This window comes from Podarcis bocagei, assembly GCF_964188305.1.
Source record: "Podarcis bocagei genome assembly, chromosome: 9".
Taxonomy (NCBI): Eukaryota; Metazoa; Chordata; class Lepidosauria; order Squamata; family Lacertidae; genus Podarcis; species Podarcis bocagei.
In genome coordinates, this window is record NC_138134.1 from 55,878,968 (window position 1) to 55,894,143 (window position 15,176).

The 15,176-nt window shown below is 40.0% G+C and overlaps 1 protein-coding gene across 1 annotated transcript in view; it reads left to right on the forward strand.

Annotated features, from left to right (window-relative positions):
* Positions 1 to 15,176, forward strand: part of COL25A1 (collagen type XXV alpha 1 chain) — a 320,962-nt gene that overhangs the window by 179,473 nt on the left and 126,313 nt on the right. The window contains exon 5 of the mRNA XM_081208237.1: positions 4,529 to 4,546. Coding sequence (XP_081064363.1) covers positions 4,529 to 4,546 — 18 coding nt within the window. The remainder of the gene's footprint in view (positions 1 to 4,528; positions 4,547 to 15,176) is intronic.

The following is a 15,176-nucleotide window of genomic DNA, read 5'->3' on the forward strand; positions in this document are numbered from 1 at the left end:
GATTTTCCCTTATTTGGTTGATTTTTTTGTTATTCACCATGTGATGGGAATCAATGAAAATTTATGGAGCCTGGTGTGCAGGGGGAAAAAACACTTTCTAAAGAACACTTCAGAGAGACGTACTGACACCAAAGGTGCATTTAACATTCTCCCCCATTAATCAGATTGCAATCCTATTTTCAAACCTTCATCCTTTGAGTTATGGGTAAATGGGTTGCTATAGTCCACAAAAGTTGCAATATTAATAACTGAGAATATTGCCTGTCAGATAGCTGCAGCCCTCTTAGTGGATGCCATGAGTACTGCTCAGACTTGCAATGCTAGATCTACCAGGGTAAACTGGATATTCACCACATTTCTAACATGAAATACTGCTTCTTGATACCTCCCACTTCTGTGTGGATGATGCCATTTTGGCTATGTAGCGCATCAGGAATTGAGAGAATGATGATATGCCTGGATTCCTAGAATGTTTCCCATTTGACAACTTACCAGAAGATCAAATCTTTTTATTAGTAGAAGACTAACAGAGGAAAATAATTATTTGATCTTATGATTTGTATTCCAGGAACAGGAAATATGTCCAATACTGTAGTGTCCACTTACAATAAGTCTGTTATGCTATTTTTAATAAAATGACTGCACAATTTTTGCAGCTATGTGCCACATATAGCAGTATTGACTTGAAAATACCTTACCATATTCCATGTATTCTGAACCGAAGAAAGGGTTTTTCATATCCAAACTGGCCATGGGATGCTCTCTGCTTTCTGTTCATTGCAACTGTTTCATAGTGTTGCATGCCACCCCAATCACTGAGTGTCCTAGACACTTAATCAGTGTTTCCTTTTGGAATGAGGCCCAACAGAGACTGTTGTGTCTTTATGATATATGGCTTATTCACACAAATATACAACCTGAGCCTGCAGTGGAGGGGTTCACAGCATCAGTACCCCAAAGGGGTCTTGCTTCTTCCATAGCTTTTTCAAACATTGCTCTGACTCCCTCTCACTTCCAAGCTCACAACTTTTTCTTCTCCCTTCTAGCTCACATAACTCAACTTTCAACTCTGGCCTTCTCTCTTTCCAAGAGACATACGGGAGGCCCACCCATTTGCCCTGTGGCACAGAGCCACTCCCTTTGTCACCTTAACAACCCATACTTAGCGGGCCATTACCAGGCTTGCCTAGCTATTCCAGCAATTGAATCCATGCTGGGTCCAGGAATTAGAAAGGTGGGGGTAGGCATTAGAAGAGTCTTGTCTTGCAGCCTACTCCCCCTTTAAACTTATAACAATATCTATATTCTGGTCTCAGCAAAATGCCTTCTGAGCTCTTACAAAATTCTCCCTCCCTCCCTCCCTCCCATAGCTGTCAACTTACAGATTTGAAAATAAGGGACCAGCAGCCAAAATAAGGGACCTGCAGCCTCACCTGTTCCAGGCACTCCAGTCTTCCTGTCCTCCTGCAGTCTGGTCAAACTCATGCTGCTAGCTTTGAGAACAGTGTCCAACCAACTTTGTAACCAGAGGTTCAACTGAATAGAATCTGAATCACATGCACCGCAAGGCCTATGCAGCCTCAGCTTAAGATGGCTCCCCGGCCTGGCTTTGCACTGCAAAGTTTGCAGCAGCACATGTAACAAAATGGCGTCCAGCATTCAAAAAACCCCTCAGCTTGCATTAACTAGCCACACACAAGGCATGCAAGTTCCACCTCCCAGTCGTTCTTAGACTTCTTATTGGGTGAGCAACGCAGCCAAGCAACACCGTTGGAGCCTCCCTCCTCTCTGGCCGGCAGGGAGGGAGGGAGAGGAGCTGCTTCCTTTGAAATTTAAGGGACATCATTTAAGGGACATCCATCAATAAGGGACAGCAGCGGGACATGGTGCTGGAATAAGGGACTGTCCCTTCAAATAAAGGACACTTGACAGCTATGCTCCCTCCCTCCCTCCCACCTTTCCTAATAGAAACATTTACCAGTATATATTTTAATAATCTATGGTGTGGAAATCCAGGCATCTATTTGTAGCACTGGGCATATATAATTTCTCTCTTGGCTAGGGTTGCAATGTGCATGTTTTTGAGGGATGTCATGGTGCAAGAAAGTATAGAGCAGTATGCTTTCATGTAATTCTTTGGCCTGAGAAAATTAATAGAACATATATGAAAGTAATGAAAATTAACTATCAGGTTTTTTAAATGATCTAAAATTGAGTGTGTGTTTCTACCTGCGTGTGTGCATGCAAAAGACACCCCTCTTTCATCTCCTTTTCTGTCTCTTAAGCAATGGAAATGTCTTAAAACAGAACGTTGCACTTTGCTAAATTTGGATTTTACTGTCGCCTATTAAATAATATAGCAACCATATAATGAGCTGTAAAAGACAAAGGGCTACTATTTCATGCAACTATAGAATTTAAACTTCTGCATCTTTGTGTCTGCCTAATTCATCTTACTTGGCAAAGCTGCCATTTTGTCCTGGTGAGGCACTACAAGTCCAAGACCAGAAGCTGGTTTTTGTCCCTGTCTCACAGTTATTAAAATGTTTGGCCAGCAGTTTGTGATTCTGTGCAAGACAGTAAAAACCCAGCAGGACTTTCAGAAGTCAGATTTAGTTTAAAGAAATTTCAATTGGTAAATGAAACTGGACTCCCAGTAAGAATTAAGGCTGCAACAATTCATGAATTAAAACAATACCCACAGTAGTGGGAATTCAGTTTGATAAAATAGTCCATTGTTGGTGGTTCTGTAGTTACAGACTGGGAGACTGGGGTTAGAAACCATAGTATTATTGGTAACAATATTGATAGTGATTAAAAGGGGCTTTGTTCCATATGACCGTAGATAAGTGAGGCAGCCCTGCAGGCAGCAAAGGGGTAGAGGGCATACAGAGCTATTTGACCCATGCAGATCATATTTTACTCCCTAAGCTAGCCCTCAGGTGCCATGGAAGACTACATCCCATCACCAGTTGTTGGTTTTTGTATATGGGATGGTGGAGGCTGCCATCTTGTTGCCTCAGGCAGCAAAATGTCTTGGAACAGCCCTGATTAAAACAGCCAGATTTAATTTATGTCAGATATTGGAGGACTCAGCAAATACCTAAATTAAGAGAATGGTATGTAGAATTAAGGGATACAGCTGTCTTAAGTAAACTAACATGAGCATTATGGATGAAATAGGGAGTGTGTAATGAAAGTATGTTTGAAATGGAAAGGGGCTGCTTTATACAAGAATGTGAGGCCAAATTACGTAGTAGGGTATCTGATTCAACTGTTATAGATATTTTTCCTGTGTGTGTGTGTGTGTGTGTGTGTGTGTGTGTAGCATAATACACAGTTTCTTTTATTGTAAGTTCCTTTTAAAAAAAAGTTTAATAATTCTAGTGCATTATGAACAACACAAAGTTCTCAAGCAGGGAAAGTCTGCAATGCAGAACACTGAAATGTATCCTCATTATAGGCCTTGAATGCAAACAGGCATGTATATATAAATACATACAGAAACAGTATGGAGTCATTTGAGGATGGGTTGACATTCTATGAGCAGTTTTGCAAGTTTTAAATATTGTGGTGTCCTATGGGTACAATTGAAGAGGTAGTGGGGCTGTTTAAAAATCTAGCAGAGTTAGCTTTATGCTTTGGGGTGGGAAAGGAGATCTGCTGGCTGAACCACTGACAAATCCATTGCTCTGCCGTTTCACCATTGGCAGGCCAAGTGATGGAGTACAGCTTTTTATTTCTCTCTCTCTCTCTGTGACTTCTCATTGAAGGTGCCTTCACTTGACTTTCAAGTACCCCCACTCTTTCTCCTTCCACATATGGCACAAAAAAAGCTCGCCCCGTTTGGCACAGTCCATTCTCCCACTTGACACTCAGTAAAGCATTTTCAGTGGGGAGGCTGCTATATGGTGGAGAAAAGCAGGGAAGTCAGCTTTTACCAGTTTCATTATTCATACTTAATTCTGGATCCAACCCTGTATTTATCAGATTCTTCATTTAGGGCCTCCTTTCAAGCAGTCTTACCAAAATCCATTCTTAGCTAGTGACCCTACCTCAGGAGTATTGTGGTTTAAGGATTGTAGCATGCAAGCAGTGGGAATCACAAGTAGTTTGAAATGGCTGTTTTTCTTCCAACTTTGTCTGTTGGAGACATTAATTTTACGTAAGTCATTAGCAGCCCATTTTGAAAATAAAATTGTGCAGTTTCTTCATCTCACATTATACACCAAATTTGCTTCTGGCTTGCACCTAACTAACTAGACGCTGTAAGAGCTTAAGAAGCTTCTTAAATTAAATTCCTTCTTCAAATAATTCTTTCACTCCCATTCTGGATCTGTTACTTTTAACTAATTCACTAATTGGCATTCTAATCAAGTGTCTTTAGGCTATGAGCTTTCAGCTGCGGAGTTTTCGTATTTATAGAGGCTGCATTTCACCTGATGCTCAATGACTTGTGGGCCTGGGGGGAGGGGTGGGGAGGAAACCAAGTTTAGACCTTTTCTAACTCCTTTCCTTTCCTTTGCAGGGTCAACCTGGTCCTCAAGTAAGTGTTAATCTTAAATTATTATGCATACTAGCAGAACTTACAGCAAAATGTAGCAGTGCATATTGTTCCTGTTGAGTATGCCCGACAGCTGTGCCTTCTTTCATGATGTTCCTTCCCATTCTGCTCACCTCTGGCCTCCAGCAGACACTGTGGCCTCTAAGTATGCTCAGTATTCCCTATTTGGGGCAAGAGCCGCTTTGTGGGAGATGGATTTTTTTGTGGTGGGGGGTGGGTTTCCTTGCAAGTTTCCTCTCCTCTTGCTTCTCAGTAACCCTGCATTGGCTACAAAGTTGCAGTAAGTCAGCCCCTGAGTTTGCTATTAGCTTATTACTTGTAATTTTAGTCTCATCGCCATCATCTTCCTTTATTGCAATAGCTATGGACCACATGGAACAAAAGTGATATTGCAAGTTTGGTCTGGTTAGTTTAAAATTGCTATTATTACACAATACAGTAGGCCACATATATTTCCCAGAAGAAACAACTGGGGGCCCCCATATGCTTGCGTTCTATCAGCTGTTTGACCAGATGGTGCTTTTAACAATGTATTACTAAATAAAGCAGGTCTCTTAACTATGGCTTGGAACTTGGTCACAGAACTTTGAAGTTAGATAAAATATCTTAACAAATGTGTTGCGGGAGCTGGTTTGCATTAACTGCTTATTAATCACATGCTAATAATGCTGCTGTAATCCAGGAAGCCTTCAGTTACTTAGGATAACATTGGCCACTTTGATTAATTATATGCAAGCCTGGGACTGATGTCTGCTTTGTTTAAGAATAGCCCAACTTGGAGCATAATTAAATAAATGTGAATTCATCCAAAAAGAGAGAGAATGTCCTGGGTCAGACATGTAAAAGAAAAGCACTGGGGAATAAATTGTATGGAAGTTACAGGGCAGGGGAGGGGGGGTGTTGAGGGGTTACCAGAAGGAGAATGGAGGAGTAGCAGGCAGTGATCAAAACCACATCAGGCTTTTGTTAAAATAAAACTGAAGTTCTCGTATGAGGTTTGACTCACGTTAACAACTTTCTTGAATCATGGCTTTGGCTAGCAGAGTTTCCTTCACCAGCTAATAAATTTTGAGAACTGTAGCCACATTCAAGCACTTAGCGGGACTTGTGCATTCCATTGGGTTCAGTAATGTTGTGTGGCTCACATAGAGGGCAAATGTTAGTCCACTATGATGACATAGTGGAGGCCCTTGAGTTCAGGTTTTTAATTATTACCATCTAAACACTTGTATGATTTTCTTTGAGAAAGGATATTTATTTGTTCACTATCAATGCCTACTTTGGGTTTTTCTTTTCTTTAAGACAAACAAATAAAAGGAGCATGTTGGTTCTTTCACACAATGGGAGTTCTCTAACCTTAACAGAAGTATTATAATGAACATAGGAATCCACGCAATGGGGTGAGATCCCGTTGCCCTGTCCCAGCTTCTGCCAACCTAGCAGTTCGAAAGCACGCCAGTGCAAATAGATACATAGATAGGTACTGCTGTGGCGGGAAGGTCAACAGCGTTTCCGTGCGCTCTGTCTTCTGTCACAGCATTCCGTTGTGCCTGAAATGGTTTAGTCATGCTGGCCACATGACCTGGAAAGTTGTCTTTGGAGAAACGCTGGCTTCCTCAGCCTGGAGCAAGACGAGTACCACACCCCATAGTCGCCTTTGACTGGACTTAGCTGTCAGGGATCCTTTACCTTTAGCTTTTTCCTATGCTAGTAACACAACCATTCCAATGCCAGTGGACATCCTCCTCCTCCTCTTTTTCTAATTTGTAGACTGCCCTTCAGTTGAAGATCACAAGACAGTTCACAATGTAAAAATTCACAATGAGAACACAAAATACATAATAAAACAAAAGCAAAGCAGCAACCCCCTTCCATAAGCACATTTAAAAGACCATATAAATGTTTCCTGCATCTGTTCTGGATGGTGTGGCTGGTCTACATCAAAATATAGGAGTTTGTCACATCTGCTAATCAGTTTCGTATCTCATGCAATTGATGTCATGCATTGATTGTAGTTTAAGTGTGCTCACCATATCCTACAAGGGAGCATATATTTATCCAGCTTTTAAAAGGGGCTAGGGTAACTGAGTTCTCTTCTTCCTGTGTCTCAGTGTGTATGTCTCTATGTCTCTTTCCCTCTCTCCCTCTGCCCCTAGTTGTATCCAAAAGGAATATTATGATATAGGACTGCAGAAATGCCCTCAATCCCACATTCAGCCTTACAGAGAGGAAATTAAGTGTTTGTAAGGCTATGGAGAATGCCTGAAGAAATACCTGTCTAGTGGCTCCAGGTATTTAAGGGGTGGGAGTAGGAACCAAAATCCAGTGACAGGAATAAAAATAATAAATGCACAATAATTGTGCATTGATTGTAGTTCTGGACCGCAACCTTCCTTGCTTCTTCCCTGATGTACTGTGTGAGATAGACCAACTGATACAAGACAAATTCGTGTGCTAATGTTTGTTGAAAACAGGGCAACAGGATGGTAGAGCAGAAACTTAATTCTTCCATTGACAATTGTTTCTTTCCTAGTCTTGTTTTTATGGAGTGTTTCCTATTTCCTATATCTGTTCAACACATATAGAGAATGAAATTTGAACATGTAAAGGAAACTTCAGTGTCCATTTTCATCTTGAATCTTTTTTGTTATACTGTTTCCCTGACAACTGTCCCTTTAAAGCAAAGCAACTTTACAATAAATAATTAAAACCATTGAATTGTAGTTCTGGATTTAGGCTTTTGTTTAGTTTTTCACTATTTTGGTACAATAAAATGGTATATGTATTTCAAACTATAATATTTTCCATGAAATCTCCTGTTTCTGTTAAACTGCTGGCAGTGAAAAAGCAAAACAGTACTGTGGAATTTTTGCCAAAGTCTTTAAATGATACGGTTTTTTTTGTTTCTTGAAAAGGATTAGGTTTCTCTGTACGTACTTCCTCACCCCTACCCCTTCATTTTTATGCTGAGGATACATTGTGAATGAATGGCATTTGAGCTTATTTAATGCAAATGCTTTATCCAAAAATTGTGTCAAAAAGCTTTAAGAATTTCCTTGTCCAGTATTTGAAATCACCCAATTTACCTCATCAAAACAGTTTCTTTACTAATTCACACAGCCATTGTTATTTATGTGTTTTTTATATACCACCTTGCCTATGGTAGTTAGCAGATGAAATGAAATAATATACATTAAAATAAGAAAAAATATGCAACAATAGAACAAAACATTAGCAATAATAAATAGCAGTTTGCCACAGTGAAAACTTTGTACAGCAAAATTCCCTCCATTCATGAACATAATTCAACACAATAAAGCTGTGGTGCCAGGAATTAAAATTTTGAACACTTGACAACAGCGGAAACAGATAGATAGATAGATAGATAGATAGATAGATAGATAGATAGATAGAACAATCTTATGCCATACCATTCACTTGCTGAACAGGATTTAATTGCACCCAGACCTTGTGTACCAGCAGAACTCGGCATTTCTGCTTGTGAAAGACCAAACCAAACACTAGTGCAGCAACATCCTTTTGCCAGCATGGGGCTATTGCAGTGCAGGGGATAAAAATGGTTGTCATTGGGGTACAGAGGCGAAGGAGTAGCAGTTGTAGGGATCCTATGCAATGGCCTATTTTTACACCTCTAAGAGAAGCTGCAAGTGAAAACACTCCTGTGGAATCAGATGGCTGCATCCCTTCCTTGCAACTCCTACCACAGTGGAGAATTCCAGTTAACTCAGGAGCCAATTCCACAGCTCACTACCAGAAGTACCGAAGCTGCAGCCAGAGACCACAGCTCCATTGCTCACATATTTCAAGATCTGTGACATGAGGGCACTCTGCCTTTATGTCTGTCCGGTATAACCTTGAGGAAGGAGCACTTTGCACAAACAGCCCGCCAACCAGTCACCAGGGAGAATAAAAAACAAAAGCTGGGCAGCTGAATAACACATCATCTCAGAATCCTTACAGGCTTCCTGCCACAGGACTTCTGACCTCAGCACCCACCAGGGATCTCAGCTGCACTTCTGCAAGGATAAAGCACTTCACAGAGGTAAGCAAGACAGGAAAAATTATCAGATGGGGGAATCCATGCTTCAGTTTGTGACATCTACACCTCCTCCATCCCCAAACAAAGGAGATGCAGAGCAGAGTTACCAAACACATCAATGTGCAGTTCTGGAGAAAGTGTGCATTAACTATGCAGTCTTTTCTCACTGAACACGGTAAGCTATGCAGAAAACACAGTTTTCAATAATGGGGTCAACAACCTCCTGAATTCAAATAAGATTCCAGCATGTACCAGTGAAGGCAATGGGAAGCACAGTCAACTCAGTGAATGCAAAGCTCTCTGTTTTCTACTGTTGCCACTGCTGGCCAAAAACATGTTTGTCTTTGCAGAATTGGAGTCAAGGAACATGAAGCAAAAGAAATAGGCATCCATTGCCAAAACCATTATTTAATGGATGATTATTGTCTTGGTCAAATTGAGGTTGAGTTGAATGGTGTCGTGTCACTGATAGAAATCCTCTGTCAGTAGAATATGAGGAGGGAATTCATTCTTGGTTATTTTCCCATGCCCTCTCCAATCTGCTGCAGAGGGTTTGGGGACCTCTTGGATAAGATTTAGAAAGTGCAGGAGAGAGAGGGAATAGCTGAAAAAGCCTTCCCTTTCTGTTCTGCTGATGAAAGCTTTCTAATGGCTTCCACCCACTATCTCTCCCACCTTATGAAACACCCATATAAAGGACTGCCAATGGGAAACTAGATTGCAATGTGTTGGAGCAGAAAGCCCTTAATCAACCTTCCTCAGCCTGGGGTCCTCCAGATAAAACTCCCATGAGCCCAAGCACCATGGCCAATGGTCTGGAATGATCTAGTCCAACAACATCTGGAGGGTCACAGGTTGGCAGAGGCTGACCTAGATGATAGCACCCTCTCTCACTTCTTCATGCACCCCTCAATGAAAGTATTTTTGTTTTTTTGTGGGGGGGGGGTTTGCAGCTGCTAGCCGTTACTCACTATTCCTATTTCTTCCTTATCCCTCTGCAGGTATTATTCAGTGTGAAGACAAAGATACTCATCACCTCCATGCCTGCTCAGCAGCATTGGAGCCCAGTAGGAAGCTGGTTTTCCCCCTCTGTTGGCCAGAACTTAGAATCATAGAATTGTAGAGTTGGAAGGGACCCCAAGGGTCATCTAGTTCAACAGTCTGTAATGCAGGAATCTCAGCTAAAGCATCCATGACAGATGGCCATCCAACCTCTGCTTAAAAAGCTCCAATGAGGGAGAGTCCACAATCTCCCAAGGGAGACCGTTCCAATGCTGAACAGGTCTCTGAACAGTCAGAAAGTTCTTTCCCCATAACTGATGCTGTTGAATAAAAGATCGACTGTTTCAGCTAAGCCTTTGCTCTCATTGTGATTAATGTCCATTTCTGCAGTTCAGGAAGGCTGAAACTTGGGAAGAGAGCTGTTGCTTCAGCAATGAACTAGGTCACACTGGGAGCTGGAGGCTCCACCTCTTCCTGGCTCTTGATAAGGCCTTGATCTGGACAGGTTCTTCCATGTGCTTCCTTCTCTTTCGGAGTAGTCTGACATTTATTATATTATTATTTGTTAAATTTCTATACACCCCTTCATCCAGGAATCACAGGGTGGTTTGCAGTATAAAAGCACAAAAATACATACAGTAGTAACGAATAAAAATGCATGTAGCTGTTCACTTCAGCAGCTCTGAAACTCCTGCCTAGCTTACCATATTTTCTGCTCGTCTGAGAGCTGGCCAAGAACTCAGGCATCTGGTTTGGTGACCTCCAGTCCTGACACAGTAATGTCTGGATGCAACAGCCCTTCAGGGTTTTTGTTGGGCAGGGTTTTTGCCCCGGGGTGTGGAAATCCTCTCTTTAAAGCTGAAGTGCAACAAACAGCAATTCAGGTTTTCCAGTTTGCAGACTGCTCCAATTCTGTTTTAAAGAGAGGGTTTTCATGGGGACAGCTCTGGAGCTTAAAACAAAAAAGAGCACTTGGACATGAAGCTTTAACATGCAGTCTGTGCCTGGAATGCACAAAGGAAGGGGAAGTGTGGATAAGCCCTTAGTTTGCTTTTGCAAACATTTGTGGCAGATTGTATCATTTGGCATCATATAATGAAACAGAATAATACATATTATACTCAAACCATTGTGGTAATAGACTTTAGGAGTTTCTTGCCACATAAATGATATAATGTATATAAATATGTATGGAACGCCATGGTCTTCTGTACAGGACATTGGCATAATTTCTAGGGAAGGTTGAAGCCCAGCATCTCACATTTATAAATTAAACCGTACTATATGGCATAGGTCCTTGAAATTCTCACAAGACTGCGGGATGTACTTAACTTTCCAATGGAAACCAACTAGGGTTTCAAAATGCTTAACTTTAGCTGGATTGCACCCAGCATTTGTAGATTTACATTTCACTTATATTGTGTTTGAGGCTGCAACACAAGTAGGTGATAAATTTGCAGGCTTGTGAGCTTATGAAGGTGGGTGGAAAGAAAGGAATGACAGGTCCTCAAGAGTAATTTTAAAACCACATATTCCTTTGAAAAGTTCAAAATGTCATCATATTCTATAGGTGATATTTTGACAACCAAATACTTCAGACCAGCATCTCAATTATTGGTATTTCCAATGAAAACACATTGTCACATGGACATGGGAAGTGGGGTGGGGGTAGGGGAATCCTACACTTTGGTTGCGTTTTATGTTACCATCTCAGAAATTCTGTCTCTTGGGAAATATTTTACAAAGCTATTGCTTCATATCAATATTTTACTGCTACTATTCGCCTACAGACCAGTTATGACTTGGGGATGCAAACCATCACCTCTTTTACAATCAAATTTTATAGTGGTATTTGTGGATATTGCAAGAGGAAACCATTTCTGGTTTTTTGTTTTGTTTTTTTAAAAAAACATTCTTAAAAGAATATAAAGTCATAGCAGAGTTCATAAGTGATATAAATGTTAACTTCAGGGAACAAAAATATTCTCTGAAGTAGGAAACTATACAAAGGGAAGTTGCTGCAGTTTGGTGCACAGGAGAACAATACATCCTCTTTGTCTTAATACACTAAAATGCAAAAAAATACAGTAGTGGAAAAGTATATTGCTTGCAGAAAGACTACAAGCACAAGGCAGTGCTGAGTATAGTGTCATTTCTAGGATATTTTATTTTATTTGTATACCACCCTTCATCCGTCTTACCTAGTGCCATTGAGTAAATTCAGTGCAAATAAATGTTTCAAATCAGAGGAGATTTCTTGTGGCACTAGCATTATTTGGTGGTGCTAGTACATTAAGTAAAGATTTCCTATAGTCATAATCATATGGATACTGATGGCACTTTCCTGAGCATATGGAGAATGAATATCACCTGTTTAAAGCCCTCGTCAATAACTAATGACTTTTTTTCTTAACTGAACAAGGGCCATGGTGCCAGCAACACTGGCTCTTTCCACCTGCTCCCTTAGGAGCCAGGATATCAGTGTGGGCATGAGCAGAGAGTCTTCCCAAAGGCAAAAGTCTGAAATTCTGTTGCTGTGCATACTTTGAAGAGGAGGTTAAATTGAGCATTAAAGTCAAGCGATTTCTATCTTGGGATAAGTGAAAATAAGCTTAGAAACTTCTCTGTCACTAGTGTGATAGAACTTGATTGATATCTTCTCTTCTCAGTTAAACGAGTGTTGAAGTTGTTAAATCTTCATCTCTTTCTTTCTCATCCCCTTTCCAGTCCTTTCCAAATGCCCTTCTTGAAATGGTATGTGTATGAAATTAGCCTGATCTAATTCCTCTCTTTATGTACTGTTACAGATGTGCTCTCATCTCTCTCATCGCTTACTTACCCCTACCATTTTATCTTTGGTTGTTGTATCTGGATACAAACAATAGATAATAGTAACTTTAATTATAGAACATGTATGAAGAACATCTGACCTGTGGATCATATGAGACCAGCGAGGGTTCCTTTTTTAAAAAATAATAATAATTAAATTTTATTAAATATAAAAAAGAAATAGATACAAGTAACCAAATACAAAAAAGAAAAAGATACAAATAACCAAAGGAAAGAAAAGAAAAAAGATAAAAAAGACAAAGTTTTTACATATACACATGCATATAGTTATTTACACATCTGTAAAACAATGTTCAAAAAAGAAGAAAAAAGCATATAAGAAAAAGAAGAAAAGTTAAAAATGGAAAACCACAAACAACAATTTCGAATCTGTACTTGCATACAATTATGTATTTCCATCCTACAGATATCGATCTTGATTAAAATATTTTAAAAGACTACCACCGTTTACACCACACGTCTTTTATATTTCATTCACCATAACCTCTGTTCTTCGTATCCTTCCTATAGGCTTCCTTGACGTCTTGCTTTCTATTCTTTATACTACTCACAAGCTTAATCTAAGCACAGCCAAATTTTGGTAGTTGAGCCCTGGTTTTGTAAATATTCATTTAGACATTCCCACTGTTTCATGACCATAGTTTTGGGTTTCCTCCTTATTAAATCCGTCAATTTAGCTAATTCCAGATACTCACAAAGTTTTCCCAACCAGTCTCTTTTTGTTGGAATGTTATTTCCTTTCCAATGGCTGGCTATCAAAACTCTCTGTTGTTGCATATAAAAATACATCAGTTTTGTCCTTTGGGATATCTTTGTCCAAAATTCCTAATAGGTAGGCTTCTGCCCTCTTATTGTGTGAGGCCTTTATCAATTTTTTTATCTCTTCGTGGATCATATCCCAGAATATTTTAATCTCTGGGCATGTCCACCACATATGGTGAGGGTTCCTAATTTAAACCGTGAAGTTGTTTCCTCCACTCACCTGATGTCATGTGATGTCAGGTATAGGACAGATGTAGCCATGGCTGCAGAGAAACAACTTTGAGCCTTAGAACTTAGATTGTGCTTCCAATTGCTCCTTTGCCAGTATGGCTTCAATTCAGTACCATTTAGATTTGGTTGGTTCTTCACCTGCAGAACAGGTTATCCAGCCCTGGAATAGATGTTCCGCTGAAAATTAAAACAGATTACTTGCTGGGCATTCTAGATACCAGCAAAAATCCCATAGACTCTATTTTGGAATTTCAGGAAAGAAAGCTGGAGGCAGTATTGGGCAGTGCACCCAGACTTCCTTTGCTTGGAATCATGGGCCAATGGAATTCCACAATAATTTTGGCTACAGGTCTGTTAGTTGCTCTGGCAAGTCAGCTGCCTTCTCATCTGAAGGCCTCCATGACCATTTTTCACATTGATCTAAATCTTCAAATAGCTTTGAAATATCCCAAGGATGCAAGTTTCTCTTAAGAATATGACAGCACTGCAAATGAGTGTTGTTATAGTAGACAGGTACAAGCTCTATCTGATAGTATCATTTAGCCCCAAAGCCCCATTCCTTATGAATATTAGTATTTTTGTATCACTGAAAATCACATAAGGCATTTTTCTTTTGGTGATTGCAATAGAAAGGAAGAAAGTAATTAGCTACAAGCATTGTGTAGTTTCAGTCCCAATTGACTGGGATCCTCCATGAGACCCGTCCAAAAAGCATTGCCCTCATTCTCAATTGTCTCTGAATTATTTATGCTTGGTAATGTCTAGTCCAATCTGGTTGGCTTTGTAGTTTCTTTGCCATCCTATCTACAGTGTTGTCATCCTGTTCATTGTGTGATTCCTGGTTGGCTGGGATCTCCCAAGCAGCAGGAAAACATTCTGATAATTTATTCTCACAATTCAGGGTTTTCTCAGGAACCCACCAACCACCACTACTTTCAGCTTGGGCATTGAAAGAGGAGAGCCTTCAGTGCAAACTTTTTTTTAGTAAAGGTTCCTCATGATCTGACTTGTAGATGTTGAATAAACAGAACCTAGTCACCAGGAGCTTATCTTAAAATCAGCGAGAACAATGAGATATTTAAAATAACAAGGGCTTATGTCTCAGTATAGGCAGGAAATAATAAGGGTTCAGCTTTGGAAAAAGCAATCAATAAATACATCTGGAAAATTGCACAGAATCTTAAAATTAAAAACTGTGGAAAGAAACCTGGAAAACATTTGTGCAGAGAAACATTGATAGCAGATAGAGGGACAGTAATATTTCAGTCTGGTAATGCAAAAGGATCCCACAATGGAGAAGGGAGCAATTATCATGCTGTATGGTACTCTCTTTCAACTCTACTTCGAGTTTTACTATCCATGTTCAGCTCTTAACATTTTGCATATGAGGAAAAACTGAGAGGCTGGCTCAGTGGCTGCAGTGTATCTTCATGCGATCCATATATTGTACTGGATCTCATAAACTTACAACACAGCAAGCTTACAGCTGCGTGAGGGGCTGTACATGGAGGCAACCCAAGGCCATTACTATGAAAAAGCAGTGAGTTTGCACTCGTCCTTAGATTTTCTAATCAAAGGTTCATTCCATCTTTTTTAAAGTTTCTTAATTACCTTGTGAATAAAGTTATGCAATCCAAATATTTGTATAGTTAACTTTAATACATTGTCCCTGCTTGATATATAATTACGTTCTCCAGTTTGTACGTG